At 45.0% G+C, this 15,536-nt stretch overlaps 1 protein-coding gene across 6 annotated transcripts in view; it reads right to left on the reverse strand.

The window, feature by feature from the left end:
- The window catches only part of RFFL (ring finger and FYVE like domain containing E3 ubiquitin protein ligase), a 77,556-nt gene that overhangs the window by 11,594 nt on the left and 50,426 nt on the right, over positions 1–15,536 (reverse strand). For 4 of the 6 annotated variants that reach the window (XM_049858767.1, XM_049858768.1, XM_049858770.1 and 1 more), the window contains 2 exons: positions 8,451–8,638; positions 755–1,165 (listed from right to left, as the gene is read on the reverse strand). In XM_049858767.1, the coding sequence (XP_049714724.1) occupies positions 755–1,165; positions 8,451–8,630 (591 nt within the window). In that variant the 5' untranslated portion in view covers positions 8,631–8,638. Of the gene's footprint in view, positions 1–754; positions 1,166–8,450; positions 8,639–11,932; positions 15,036–15,536 lie in introns of those variants that run through there. The other 2 variants (XM_049858769.1, XM_049858771.1) reach the window with 2 other exon arrangements.

Raw genomic sequence — 15,536 nt, forward strand, 5'->3', positions numbered from 1 at the left:
GTGGCTGTGAGTCGGAACAGACTCAACGGTACCTAACAACAACACTCCTTATGCAATGGGTTAATAAGTCCATTGGCCTCACTCCATCTTCCCTCTCAGAGGTGGGATTTTTGAGGGCAGGGACAGTGTGTTTACTCAGCTTTCTATTTCCCATGCCTGGTTCCTAATGTAGTCAATGTGCTTTTAGCTTACCATTTCCAGACCCCAGTGGGATAACAGTAAAGCAGCTTGCAATATAATAGTATGTCAACCACTCTCCCTCCCAAATGGTAAAGGAGCTTCTTGTTCTTGGTCACAATGTTTCTCTCCTCCCTCTCCCCTCCACATATTCTTTTTTTTGTCTTTTTTTTTCATGTGCCTTGTGATGGTTACTAAGGAATTGAGCTCCCCGTCCAGCTATAAAGGCCACAACAAAGGTGATTAAGTAGGAGGGCAAATTTGAACAGAACTAAATTTGCAGAGTTAATGCTGAGTTTTCTCAGAACATTTCTGGAACAATGAATTTTTAAAAAAATGTCTAACTGGGATATGTACCTAATAAAAACCAAAGAAATCCAGTACTGTGCACATCACCTCTGAAGAAAGCCCAAACGTGAATGTGACGTCCAGAAAACATCACTTCTTGTATCACTAGGCAAAAAGGCTTCACATAATGAGACATTTAACCTTGCACCCCACTCCCACAGTGCAGGCAGGAGAAGAAAATGAGCTGTCAAACCGGCATAGATTGGCAGAGACCGTGAATGGCCCATACCTGCTGGTTTTCCTGAGGCTGGGCTGAGGGCACAGAGGTGGCTTGTGCAGGTGAGGAAGGGAGGCTGGGTGAGGTAGGGGGTGCTGTGCTGGTGGGAGGCTGGGTCAGGAAGGCCTGCTGCTCAGGGAAGTCCGAGGACAAGGTGGGGGCACGAGTCCTGCCCGCCTGGGGGATTACAGGCTGCTGGTCAAGCACCAAGAATACCAGCTCCTCCTTCTCCCGGCACATTTCGGTGGAGATGTCATGGAGGCTGAGATAGTCCCTCAGGTCCTTCACCTTCATCTTCATGAGTTCTTCCCGCTGAAAGGCTGTGGCTCGGAATCGTTGGCAGAGAAGGCAGAGGCGGGGCCCATTCCCCACTTGGCTCGAACAGGTCATGCAGAAATTTTTCTTACAGTCCAAGCAGGTCTGCTGCTTAGAGCAAGAGGCAGAGGAAACCATGTCAGATTCAGAGAACAAGACACAGCGTGGGATGGGAGCTTTAGGGCTGCCAAGCCTAGCAAGACCTCCTCCAATTGCTTTTATTAAGCTAGCTCTTATATCTAAGGCTGTAAGAAATTCTACAGGTTAAAAACCAGTCAGAGGTGGCAGACCACCTGTATGTATCTGTGTATCCATATACAGGGTACTTTACACTTACTGTCTGAGGTTTTATCTTCCCATATTACTGATGAAGAAACTGAGGATATTAAGTCTAGCAGCTTTGGAATCAGAAAGTCACCTTCCCTTTCTTCTTTCAGTATCACTTTGGGTATGGAACTCAGCCTCTCTGACCCTCAGTTTCCTCATCTGTAAATGGGGATGATAACAGCATCTATCTCATACGAGATAATGCATTTAGCTTATCTGACACATAATGAGTCCTCACTAAATGTAACTGTTTCAATTATTTTTGCTAAGAAATACTGGTTAATGATGAGAGCCAGGATTCAAGTCCTACTTTCTGATCCTAAACTATAATTCTTTCTGCTTTGTTGCTTCATGGTGGTGGTGGTAGTTATTACTATTAGTTAAATTTAACTCAGAAGAAAGGCCTGGCCATCTACTTCAGAAAAATCAGCCATTAAAAACCTAACAGAGCATAGTTGTACTCTGACATACATGGGGTCGCCATGAGCTGCAAACAACTCGGCAGCAACTGGATTTTACCTATTACTACACACAAGAGCTACATCAGGAGTCTCTTGGTGGCACAAATGATTAAGCACTTGGCTACTAACAGAAAGGTTGGCAGTTCGTATCTACCCAGAGGTCCCTCAGAAAAAAGTCCTGGTGATCCACTTCCCAAATGTCACAGCCATTGAAAACCCTATGAAGCACAGTTCTACTCTGAGACTTGTGGGGTCACTGCGAGTCTAAAGCAACCCTACGGCAACGGATTCTTTAAAGCTGTATCTAGCTTGTCATTTGGTGCTCACAACACGCCTGCAAAGTAGGTAGTTAGTGTTCCTCCCTGTTTCACAAAGCAACTGAGGCTTACAGAGATTTAAGTATCGTTTTCCAGGTTAGGCTCTACGCTGCAAGAGCTGGGATGCAAACCCAACATCTGTCCAGGCCTAATGCCTGTGATCGTGCACTTTCCACCGGTCGTGTTGCCTGACTCAGTCCCACTCAAGCCTCCAGCAGTGCTGAGTCACGGCCTGGCTTTGCATCTCCAAACCCCCAACCCGGAGCCCCATCGGCTGAAGCTGGTGCCCAGGCTCTCCCACTACGGGAGGCCCACTTAGAGGACTGGGGATTCTGTGGTGCATAAGCCCATATCCAATACAAATATTTAGACAGCTAGCAGGGGCCCTCCAGACATCAGGGTGCTCTCACTTGTGAAAGTACAGAGTGTCTCAGAGTGGCTGAGTACAGCATCTGACGTGCAAGCTGGCACCGCCTGGCAGCAGCTAGTCACACGATCACAGGCAGGACAGCGAGGCTTGTTCAATCCACAGGAAGCACATTGCTCGGCCTCTTACCCCACAGGCTAAGCGATCACAGTGACATCTGCCTGAGCTCTGTTCCAGCCAAAGCAGGCCCCACTCTCACAAGAGAGGTAGTTCCGGGGTGCCCTGAGATCATCGGTGGGGGGAGGGGGCAGTGGGGAGATACGCTTATTAATCCTCTAAATAAATTTAAAACTTTTCATCCTGTGGTGACTTAAATATTAACCCAAATAGTTCTGCTCCCTGTTTTCTAAATATAGAAAGCCTAAAAGCTGTTCATACTACAAAGAATGCCCAGGGCACTTAGATTCTCACAGTCAAGATTGCAGGCACTCTCGTGTGGGGCTGAAGTAAACGTCTGCATGGTTAAGATAGTTATATTTAGTTTTTGTCTAAGTGTCATTCATGTAGTCAAGGGAAAAGGACAAAATTTTGACAGTTAAGTCTTAGAAGGCACTGCAAAGAGACACACATCAAGCTCCCTTATTCTCTGCCCAGTTGTAACCAGATAATAAAACCTTCAGAGACTGGCTAAAATCGACCCACAGCTGCCCTGACATCAAAAGGATTTTGGGGCCAGTAGCCACTCAGGTAGAAAATGGATGTTTTGGGGGTAACTTGGGGTTCAGTCTTGCCTAAAGCTTTTCTATTGGGAAATGAAGAGTGTTCGGCATGACTGATGGTGAAGTGAAAACGCTTCAGTGTCATCAAGCTGTAGGTTGTTACACTGAACATTACTCAAGTCAAACACAGTTTGACAAGACCTTGCTTGACACAATTATAAAGCCCCGAGTTGCTCAACTGGCCAGACCCAAGCAACTCTCAGATTCTTTCTCCAAATATGTGTGGCTTGTTGGATGCAAGGTCAGAGTACAAAGAGAGCAACCAAACTTTTCTGTACCCCCAGCTCACCGGGGACTCTGAAGTAAGCCAGCATCTGAAACACACCCTAAAGGAGTAGGATAATGCTGGAGGCTAGAATTCCAGTTTGCAGAGGCAGGAGAGAACTAAGGAAAAAAGGGCCGTTCACAAAAAGTGGGCAGAATAAGCAAAGGAAACATAATACATTCCAGCAAATGGTTCAAACCAACCAATTAAAAGACGACTTAATGGAGGCAAGGTGCCTGCAGAAACGCCAGGAGTATACTCAAGCGGGCAGCATAGCATCCACATGGGCCAGGGACCTCAGCAGGCACCGCCCTCCAGAGACGTGGTGAGGCTGCTTTGCTTCTTCCCCTTTCCCACAGCCCTCACCCTGCCCCACCCATATCCTCTGGTACTGCTCAGGCAGTTTCTCACCCTACCAGCCCTTCCTCCTCACCCTCCTTTCTACGGGCATTCCTTCCTCCGGCCCACTGGGAAGGAAAAGGGCAGTCTGAAGAGTGGTATGATTAGAATAGAGTCCTGGCTGACCACTATCTGGCTAAGGGAACTTGTGCGACCTCCCAGAGGATCAGATTTCTCACCTGTAAAGTCAGAAAGGTTAGCCTACTTCAAAGGACTATTAGAAGCATTACATGAGACAATGTATATAAAATCTTAGCGTAAGGTGGGCACTCACGAAATAACCACCAACACCTTTGATTCCCTCTCCCCTTTGCCTCATCTCTGAGCTTCTGCCAGAACCTGGGACCCACCCACTTCTTTCCACTCTAAAATTTGAATATCTCTTCCATGTTTTTAAGCACAACTACCTCCTCATACTGGGCTAATGGGGCTGAGCTCCAAACCCTCCACACACTGTCAGGGCTGCTGCGAAACCACATGCAGGTATTACCAATACAGGTGGGCTTGTGGCAAAATTACAGCCTCCCATTTCTTTGCAAGGTTGGGAACTTGGTGGCGGGGCGGGGTGGGGGGAAGGTGGGCGGTGGGACACATTTATGTTTCTCTACAAAGTCCTTAACGCTATCTGCTTTGTACCCAGTGAGTTTTTAGAAAATACTCACCATAATTTAAAAAAAAAAAAAAGAGAGAGAGAGAGAAAGAAAAAAGACAGTAGTATCCATGTAATCATTTTATAGAAAAGACATTTTAAACGCCTCTGGCTGTTAAATGCCAAACTCTTAAGAACACTGTTCCACTTGAGCATGAGACGACAGATGAAAAATTCTCTGACAGGAGAAAACATCCTTAATATTCACAAAACTCATACTTTTGTGGCAAGAAAACATTGTACCAAGAACCATCTTTTACCACCCAGGTTGGAACTTTTCTTCCCCCCACAGAAGCTCTTTGTGCTACAGACCCTTTCTTCCCGTCTCAGCGTGTGGTTCTGTATCTGCTCGTCTTGCTGTCTGACTGCGTGCGTCATGTTACGCAGGGCTGGCCGTTTTCACACCTCTGCCACTCTAACCCAGCCAGTGGCTGACACACACTAGAGAGAGGTTCAATAATTTATTTTCCAATGAATAAAAACAGTTCCTCATTTCAATTCTCACCGTGCTCCTGGGTACGCAGGCTTAAAGCCTGTCATCAGCAACTCAGCCTTGTCTGGCACTTCATCTGTCTTCATGTGGGAGGAAACGGGGTATGCTGGAAAAGCAGCAGGCTGCTGAACCAAATGGGTATTTGGATCGAATTCTGCTCTGCTGCTTCCCAGCTGTATGGCTTTGTACCTTAGTAGTTAAGTACTTTAGTGTCTCTGGGTCTCAGATTTTTCATCTGTACAATGGGGTAACAACTACTGCTTCACAGGGTCTGGCACAAAGAGTTGCTCATTAAGTGGGAGCTATATCAGCCCCTTCCACACCACTCCAGATTAAGACTCTGATAATTTCTCACCTAGTATGCAAGAGCTTCCTAACTGGTACTCCTACACACTCAATTAAACCACCCTCCTAAAGAAGCCATGTCAGCCACCTGAAACAGGGCTGGTCATGTCGTTCCTTCATTCAAAATAATTTCTGATGGCTTCTTGTTTGCTGGCCTCAAACCCCTTACACTTTGGCAGTCAAGGCCCTTCACTACCTGATCCTAACTTTCTTTCCACCCTAACTTCCCAAGTATCCTGCACTCTGGCCAACCAGGCCACTCACAGTTCTCAAATACTTCAGCCAATGCTTTCCAAATCCGTAAAACCTTCCTTGACCCAGCTAAATTCTCATCTTATGATTCAATTTACAAACAGCATCTGATTCCCTAGTACCTAACTTATGCAGCCAGCTATTACTAAACCCCAAAAACCAAACCCACTGCCGTCGAGTCGATTTCAACTCATAGCAACCCTATAGGAAAGAGTAGAACTGCCCCATAGAGTTTCCAAGGAGCGCCTGGTGGATTTGAACTGCCAACCTCTTGGTTAGTAGCTGTAGCACTTAAACACTACGCCACCGGGGTTTCCCAGCTATTATTAGTTCCTTATAAATGTGGGTCTCCCTAACTAGACAGTAAGCTCCTTGAGGATACGGTCTATGTCTTACTCAGCTCTATATCCCCAAAGCTATAACCTCTAGCTTAGCAGGCTGCTGGTACAGAATTGGGTCCTCAATATTAACATGCAGCATTGAATTGTCAGCCATGAAATAATGAAAACAGAAACTCCAGCCTACTTCCTGTTTTTCAAAGTGTTCTTCATTTGTCCATTGATTCATTCATTCCTTTATTTGTTTTTTAAAAATGTATTGCCTGCCTACTGCATGTCAGTCACTGTTCTAGACACTGGGGATAAAGCTGTGAATAAAAGCGACCAAGTCCTACTTCCTATGTGCCAACTGAGCATATTTACATCAGGCCTCAATAACCACTATAAACAAAGCATCTTCCCATTCTCCCCCAACCATCATTCTCCTTTCTTGGGGGAGATTTCCTCATCCACTCACATTCTCTCTTCTGGCTGAGAAATGTCAAGAACCCTCTAGATCTCCCGACTCCCTCATACTTTCATCGTGCTTAACATGCCAATCCGCAAGCCTAGATTTCCGTCACTGCCCTCTTTGCCCGTTTCCACTCCATGGAGTATAACTGATGTTTAAAAAAAGGTTCAAAGAAACCTACTGCAAACTCGTGCTGTCTCGTTTAAACAAGGGCCTTTCCTATTCCTTTCCTGCCAATTACCTTGCCACTTCTACCAGCAGTTGTCCCTGCCATTTCTCACAGTGTAAAACACTAAAAACAGCAACGCTGTCCAACTGACTCCTGATGTACGTGAGGAGTACTTGAAACTAGCGCCTTAGACAGAGGGAACTATTTCTTCACCTGTGAAATGGGAAAAGAATAGTACACTCTTCATAGTCACAGGTTGTTGTAAAGATTCAACGAGATAACGTATGTCAAGTGCCCAGCAGCCTCACTGCCCTCTCATCTCAGATCCTAAACTCAGCTCCACCTTCTCCATCACTGAGGGCTGAAGCCATGTGGCACTGAGTTCCTTCTCTTCTCTGACTCAGTCTCAGTCTACTGACTCAACCTTTCAGACTAAGTGTGAGAGGCACTTTCACCCAGCCCCAGCTCTCTGCTCGGCTAAAGCAGTCTCTCTGGCTGAGTTCTCACAGTGACTGGGGCAGCCAAGCAAATCACAACAAAGCTTGGCTATCTGCCACCTTCACTGCGCTACAGCACAAGGCGGAACGCTAATCCCCCCTCGTCCTAAAGGTGCAGAAGGGAGCATGGTCAACATTTCAGAAATCCTGGCACACTGAGGGGATGCTTTGGAGTCAAAAACCTGGGTTTCCACCCAGGCTCTGCCACTTAATAAATACGTCAGCTTGGGTGTGCTACTAAGCCTAGAGAAAAGAATGAGTGTTTTAATGCCTCTTACATTATTTGTCAGGAACTCGATGCATACAGTTTCCTTTTTTAATTTTGAGCTCTAAGCCTTAGTTTCTCATATGTAAAATGTGAGTCTGGGGGTTCTAAAATCTGAAATCTATATCACAGAGTTACTGTGAGGATTAAAAGAAACAAAGAAATCTAAATTGCTCAGAAGAGTCCCTGGCATGAAGAAGATGCTTAAAAAACATTTCCCCTCAAATTTCCCATTATCACCATTTTAACACCACATCCAATGACCCATTCTGGGCTGCAAATCTCACATCCTGCAGAAGAATGCCGAATGCAGTTCTTCAACCAGGTCAGAGTTCACCCTCTGCCCCAGTCACGCTTGACCATGGAGAACATACTGCCTCCCAGGCTCTGACAAAGGGATGGCCCACTCCCACATACCATTACTCAGCCAATAATAGTATTTCCTGCTAGCTAATCTGGGACGCATGGCTACCCAGCAATTCAAATGAAATCAACTACAGTAAATAAGCTCTAATCTTTGTCTTGTTAGGGTCTTGATGTACCTGAGACATCCTTGACATTGGTTTAGATAAAAGGAACATGTTCATTTGCAGTTAAGTCTTTTATGATGGTGGCTAATGAAGGGCACTAACATTGCATGCCGGCTATGTTCCAACCGTCACACAGGGCACCCTTCATAGCTTATCTTATTTTATTCTCACAACAACACTGTGAGATGGGTACTAGTATTATCCTCGTTTTATAGATGGGGAAATGGAATCTCAGAGAGGGTAAGTCACACAGCCAGTAAAAGGCAAAGCTGGTATCTGAATTCAGGCCTATCTGGCTCCAAACCTATGCTAAGATGCTTTACTTTTGCTTGGTTTAGTTTTTCTTTAACAATTCTGTGAAGTGGCATGAGTCTGGGTAACAGCAGTGCACAGGCAGAGGTGAGGCAGGAGGCATTCATACAGAGGTCAGTGGCTGGCCTGGGGTCCCCGGGGTTGTAACAGCAGAGCAGGTAAGAACTCAACACTCACCTTCCTGGCCGCGTTGGCAAAATGGGCCCCACAGCCCTTGCAGCTCGGTTCAGAGCCTGTTGGAGAGGGGAAGGAGCTGTACCCAGGGTTGGAATAGGCTTGCGTCCTGGCTCCCTGGGGGGGTGGGGCATCTTCAGGCTGTCCATCCAGACAGAACCAGTTGCAGCAGGTTGCCCACATTATAAAATCTGGTTCAAGAGAGGAAAGGGGAAAGTGTCAGAATTAAGACATACCTCTACTGCTGTTTCCATTCCTAAGGGTACAGGTGTGCAGGCTTACTCCATCCACACCTGCCGCCACAGTTGATGTAAGGACAGGTTTTCAGTGGCCACAGGTTGCTTGTCACCTCCTCCACCAACAGTTGTTCCACAGAAGAGGTGCATATAGGCACCTGATCTGCCAGAACACCACGGGCTGCCAAGTTGGCACACTACCTCAGGAAGGCTGCTGATCCCTGATAGGGTTTAATCTGAGATCTAACTTCGAATAAAATATTTTCTTACCTTAGCAAACACAATTGGCCTAACACCTACTTTATTCAGGCATAGGGCCTTGCCTAGAGCTCAGACACACAGGACTTCATCACGTACACACACGTACATGCATGATGGCATACTCACACCAACCACAGGGATCAAACCAAAAACCAAACCCACTGCTGATGAGTTGATTCTGACTCATAGCAATCCTATAGGACAGAGTAGAATTCAAACTGGTGGATTCGAACTGCCGATCTTTTGGTTAGCAGCCTGAGCTCTTAACCACTGTACCACCAGGGCTCCAACCATAGGAAGGAGATATTATTTCCTTTATGTAGATAAGGCAGCACAGGCTCAAAGAAAGTCAAGGTCACATGATATAGAGACCCGAGATTCTAGAATCCCAGGTCTTCTGACTCTAAACCTAATGTTCTTTTCCCTACATCAGGCTGCCCCTTGATTTTTCCTCCCACTCACCAGCTAAACTACTCTTATATTTGTACCGCAATCTTAGATATAATTATTCTATCATAGCACCTATAACTGTTTCTTCCACAGATCTGCTTACTCTTTTGTTTCCTACCAGCAGACCATGAATTCCTTGAAGGCGAGGACTACTTCGTATTCACGTCTGTACCTGAGCAATGTCTGGCACGTAGCAGATGCTCGACAAATGTTGCTTCCCTGTTCAATCAGTGCCTTTACGGGTTTATTAAGAAGTTTTGGATTACTGTCCCCATTTTACATATCAAACTCTGTCATCAGAGATAGGGGTTTATGTGATGATTTTTAAGATTACAAAACAAAGAGAGCCCAATCTCTCAAATCTCAGAACAACCTAAAGATTACAAGAGAGTCCACCAAATGCCAAGGATTGCTGTGACAACATAAGCCCAACGCAGTCAATACGGACATTTTGAGCCTGAACTTTTTGCTCTCGGAGATAATAAAAGAAACATTGAGCATTAGCGTTTGATTATCAGTTCACAGAAAAGAACAGTACTTTCTGCTCTGTCTCCTGACTCATTCACTGTTCTAACAAAAGCACTTCCTTAGTTCGAAGACACGGAGAGCTGGAAGGAACTAAGAGGCCATCTAGTCCAACCACGGACATGTTACAGAGGCAAAGAATGAGGCCCATCAAGGGGAAGTAACTTCCCTGGGTCACACACCTTAAGCCTCCTAGCTTCATTAGGGCTTTTTCGGCTTTCCAACATCGAACACATCGCCTGTGATAGAATTCACTCACTTCTGCAGGAGTCTCTGATTAACACTTGTCGCCCTATGGCCCCATGAGAACAGAAGCCGTGACAGTCTTACAATGTCCTGTAGACAGGTGGTTCAACAAGGGCTGATGAATGAATAAATCTTACACAATATACTTAAGTCTTAACTAACCACATATTCATTCAATCTTCTGCATGTTCAAAATATTTCTCTCTGACTCACTATAACTTGTCTGATGACTCTAAGTTCCCAGAAGACAAGAATCTAGTCTGCCTTATTTGTAATTAATAGTTCACATGGAATAATAATGAGCAGTTAAATAAATGAGGTATTTGGGGGCAAGAGGTTGAGACATCAGAGGATTGGCAGCCCTCTGAAAGAGGAATTTTGTAATTCTTCAAATCACACATTGAAAGGAGTATGAGGCTGTGTGTAATAATATAAAGAACAAGGGATTTGGGATCAGGCTTGGGCCCCAAGCCCTGCTTCTGCTACGAATGGGCTGTGTTACCTCTGACAAATCACATCCTTTCCTCATCTGCACACTCTGCAGGCTGTACAGCACTAAACAGCCATTGCTGCTACCATCATTATTACAATGCCTTCAGCTGCAATTTCTCTGAACTAGAGATTTTACCACAATTACCCTTTGGCTTTTTGAGCTACAGTATTCCCCTGACTGTGGATTATTCTCTAATTTCTATTAAAAGTTCCTCTACTCATTTACGCATGCGTGAAACCTTTACTGAAGCCAATACCCAGTCTTCCCAGTGCTGGGTGAGGAAGGTAAGCGTGCCTACCCTTAAGGAGTTCATGGTCTAGTAGAAGAACCAGAAATGTAAAACCCAAATTGAAATTTTGGAGCGTGCCTTATTTAACAGAAGTTTGCACAGTGTGTGGGGGTTCCAGAGGCAGACGTGATCAGCTCTATAGGGGAAGAAGGGTGGCCAGAGAATGAGGTGCCACACATCCTACATTCATGTGGGGGGTACATGGGAATTTACCAGGAAGCCAAGAGTAGAAGGAATTTTCAAGAAAAAACAAACAGCATGTACCCTGGCATCAAAGAAACTACAAAATGCTTCGCTGGGTCAGGGATAAGAGGGGAGGTGGATGAGGTTACAAGCAAATGAGGAACCATGAAAGACCTTGTATTCCATGGTAAGGAATCTGGACTTTATCCTATAAGTAATGGGACACAAGTAGGGGGTTTTAGGCAGGCCAGTTTCATGATCTTATTTGCATTTTAGAGTGGGCAGTTACGGCAGTAGGCTGCATGGAGAAGAGATCAGCAAGGGGTAGGTTGGAAACGGGAAGGTGCGTTGGTAGTATAGGCAAAAAATGAGGATATGGACATAAGGAAAAGGACAGATCTTTGACAGAATGAACAGGATGTGTCAATTAAGGGAATTAGGTGGGAGAAGGGAGGGATGAAGCCTAGGATCTCTGACTTAGACGACAGGAGAGACCACGGAATCACTACCTGGGATAAGGTCGTCAGGAGGAGGCATATGTTCATGTAAGGTAGAGGATGGGGGTGTAAACATGGCATGGCAGAGGTGTCTGACCTCCTCGAACTTCACAAGGGGGAAGGAGAATCAGTATCACCAGCCCCAGGCTGATTCCTATGAGGCAGCAGTCATGCCTTTTCTTGCCAGCCTTTTTACTAATTCTGACACCAACCGTCCCTCCCATGGCACTCTCTATGTCCCGCCCATGGCACTCTCTACTTCTTTACTGTGCAATAGCCGCACAGAACTCACAGATCATACTTACAGTTATGGGGTTTATTAGAAAAGTAACAGGTTACAATTCAGGTTCAGGAACGCTCAGGATACCGCTCTTCCCTCAGGACAGTCTGTTCTCAGCCATGCCTGCAGACAAGCTAGCCCTCGGCCGGGCCTCTGCTCTGCTTGAGCAAGTGTTACAAAGCTCTTTTAGCTCTGCCGATAAGTGCCCAAAGGCACCCCCACTCCACCAGTACGCCTGCCGTGCCATTTTTACAGGGGGGTTAGGATGATGAGTTTTGTGCCCGTGGGACATCCTGATGGATACACAGCACACAGGGGGAGGGTGTGGGCAAAGATAAAGGTTTGGGAATCCTCAGCCTACTGGGAAGTATTTAAAGCCAGAGTGGAGCAGGACACTGATTAGATAGATAGTCTGGGTCAGAAGAGGGCCTGGGAGAACTCTTGAGAACAAGGACAAGCAGAGGAAAGCCAATCAGCTGAACGGACAAGAAAAAACGTTCCAAGAGGTGGGACAACTGCAAGAGGGTTTTGAACAACACTCCCAAAAGACCCAGAAAGCTGAATACAATGAAGAACGCAAAATGCCCACTGGACTTAGTTCTCGGAAAGCATGAGTGTGCTCTTTGCCAGAGCAATTTAGGAAGAAAAAGTTGGCTGATAACCAGAGGTTGAAAAGTGAGTGAGGACTGAGGATTTGGAGACTCCAAGGATATTCTTCCAAAAAATTTGACTCTGAAGGGAAGAGAGAAGGAGGATCAAGAGAAGGAGGATCCAGGGTCACTAAGATAAGAGAAATGTAGACATACCCACAGAATGCAGAGACAACTCCAAAAGACTATTATTATAAAGGAAGAGAAACTGGCAATAAATAATGGGAGGAAGGGACAGGATTAGAAAGAAAAGAGATCAAGTGATCAGATTAGGGGCGTGGATTACCTCTGCCAGGAGAAAGGTCACCTCTTTCATCAGAGCGGAGAGGAGGTGAAAGCAGATATAACCAAAGATAAGTTTACAGCATTAGCGGGAGAGAGGTGAAAGAATGAAATAAAAAGGGAAGAGGAAGTGACTTACAGCACAAGATGAAAATAAACTTTTCATCCACGCAGGAATCTGCATATTGTACATTTTTCCCAAGAGGTAAAGGCTTTGCCACAAAGTGGCTAAGTGACAATCAGCAGGAAAAAACTGGAAAGCCGCCCAACTGTAAATTCTGTTTAAACTTATTTGTTTAAACAAGCACTTAGGAAGCACCAGCTGTGTGCTGGGCACCAGGGACACACAGAAAAAGTTATTTTGACAGGATCCTTACCCCCAGGGACTTCGGGCACTATAGCTCAACTCTGCTACAAGATATAAAAAACCTCTTCCTTCACTGGGTGTCAAAAGAACCCATCTTCCTCAGCACTATTTTTAGTCTCTCAACTTTGAATCTATCCTTAACTGCCTTCCCTAAACATCTCTAACAGAAAAGTCTTCGGCCTATGCAAGTATTTGGCTACGCTTAAAAGAAAAATTTGTCTCTGGGAGAAGACTTGAAATTTGCCATTCTCTTATTCCACAGGTTTGGTGGAGAGCTAGGTCTCACCACGAGGGTCTGTGTGTGTGGGGAGGAGTTTATTGTGGAAAGGAGGTGGTGGGTAGAGTTTCCAGTACTAAAATAAAATATCTTAGACCTGCTCGGTCTAACAGAAGAGGTTCACCGAAGTCAGCAGACTAGGATTTTGCTCTTTTTTGGCATATATTTAAATACCAAAAAGAAGCACTTCCTATTCTGGTCAGTGAAAAGTACTCTCCTGCCAAACTGGAAAGCCCTCAGCCTAAACAACAACTACATTCAGGGCTATTTCAGGAGGCAGAGGGAAAGAGTTGGTAATTTTAGCAATGCCATACAAACGACACACTTTTCTCTTGGGAATATTTTCTTATCCCTCAGCCCAAAACAGATGACACACAAGTAGCATCTGATTGTTTTACTAAAGGACTGAAAGTGGAACCAACTGTGGGCATAGTAAAGAATTCTCCCTATGATGACAACTCTGAAAAATTTTACGTTCTGACCTGCACACCTCCTTCTGGTCTTGAAAGAAACTGTTGACAAATCTTCACTGAGGGCTTGAAAGTTCCTTCCCACCCTCTTCAGGAAAGATGGACTTGGCAATCTGATCCTCAACTACAGTCTGACTGCTCTCCTACTGAGCTTTTTTGAAACTCGCCAGGTTTTCCTCTTTCACTTTGCCTAAAGGGGAGAAGATGGGAGATACAGTAGGGAGTGAACAAGAAAATGTTATTATTCTCTGTGGAAGGACCCTCTGGTAAGAATGGTTAGCTGGCAATGTGGGATTTTTGTCAACTTGATAGGTATGCTGGTATTTCTTGGGAGACTTAGCCCGATGAAGAGGAATATTATAGTGTTAATAATGGGGTAAGATTAATGACCTATTCCTGGTAGGCTGGATATAGCCATAGTTAAGAGGCAAGAGGGTAGGTAACGTGATTTCTCCCTATTCGGTTCTAGAATCCTAAGTAATTTTAGAACAGTCACTTCTCCACTTGTTCCCCTGCCCAAGGCAAATAATTTTAAGTGGATCAGAGATTGTCATGGGCTTTTCCATGAGGATTGAGGGGTGGGGAGCAGGAGGGTCAAAATGTCAGTGTCCTAGTAAAATGAGTGCTGGTTTGCAATGCAACTCCAAAACCACCTTGCTAACTACCAAACTAAGGCATTAAAGTCCCCGAGGTTCTTATCCAATCTGTTCTGATTTTAAGTAACTGCTCTGTGTACCCAGGTACTTCCGCAACAGGCTTTACACGGATGCACAGACAGCTACATCTTGAAATTAATACATTTATAGTGAACCTACTGTATACAGACTTTATAGAAACCCTTTCAAAGTATCTAATTAAAATGCCTCCAAACCTTAAAGAAGGACCTTTCTGACGTGGCAGATCAGAAAACGGCTGCGCAGCCAAGCTTACAGAATCGTCTCCAGTTTATTGTGGGTGGTTTGCCTACTGTTGCTAATGTATTCCTGGAATGGTTAAAAGCATCCATGCTGTAAGTGCATAAAGAAAAGCATCCCACATTATGGATCATTAATATAGAATGGGCTTAGCTTCATCTTGTATATTATCGTTAAAAAGCAATTAAAGTACGATTGCAATGGCTTTGAAAGGAAATGCTGTGAAAAGCCTATCAATACAGCTTAGCTAAGCCTCTGTGAAATAATTGATAAGTAATTACATATTTTGAGAAGTAAAGAAGACAATGATACTCTACAGTCAGAATGCTTCTTATCTACCAGGCACTGAGCTAGGTACTTTAACCTCCTGTTATCTCAAATCATCCTCACAATTCTGGCAAGGTAGATTTGTTTTTTCCATTTCCAGGTGAGAAAACCAAGGTTCAGAGAAGTTAAGTAACTTGCTAAAGGTCACAACTAAACCCACTGCCGTCAAGTCGATTCTGACTCATAGCAACATCACAGGACAGAGTAGAACTGCCCCGTAGAGTTTCCAAGGAGCACCTGATGGATTCAAACTACCGACCTTTTTGGTTAGCAGCCATAGCACTTCACCACTACGCCACCAGGGTTTAGATCACAACTAGGGGGCAGCAATGCAAGGATTTA

The sequence above is a fragment of the Elephas maximus genome, chromosome 19 (assembly GCF_024166365.1).
Source record: "Elephas maximus indicus isolate mEleMax1 chromosome 19, mEleMax1 primary haplotype, whole genome shotgun sequence".
Lineage (NCBI taxonomy): Eukaryota > Metazoa > Chordata > Mammalia > Proboscidea > Elephantidae > Elephas > Elephas maximus.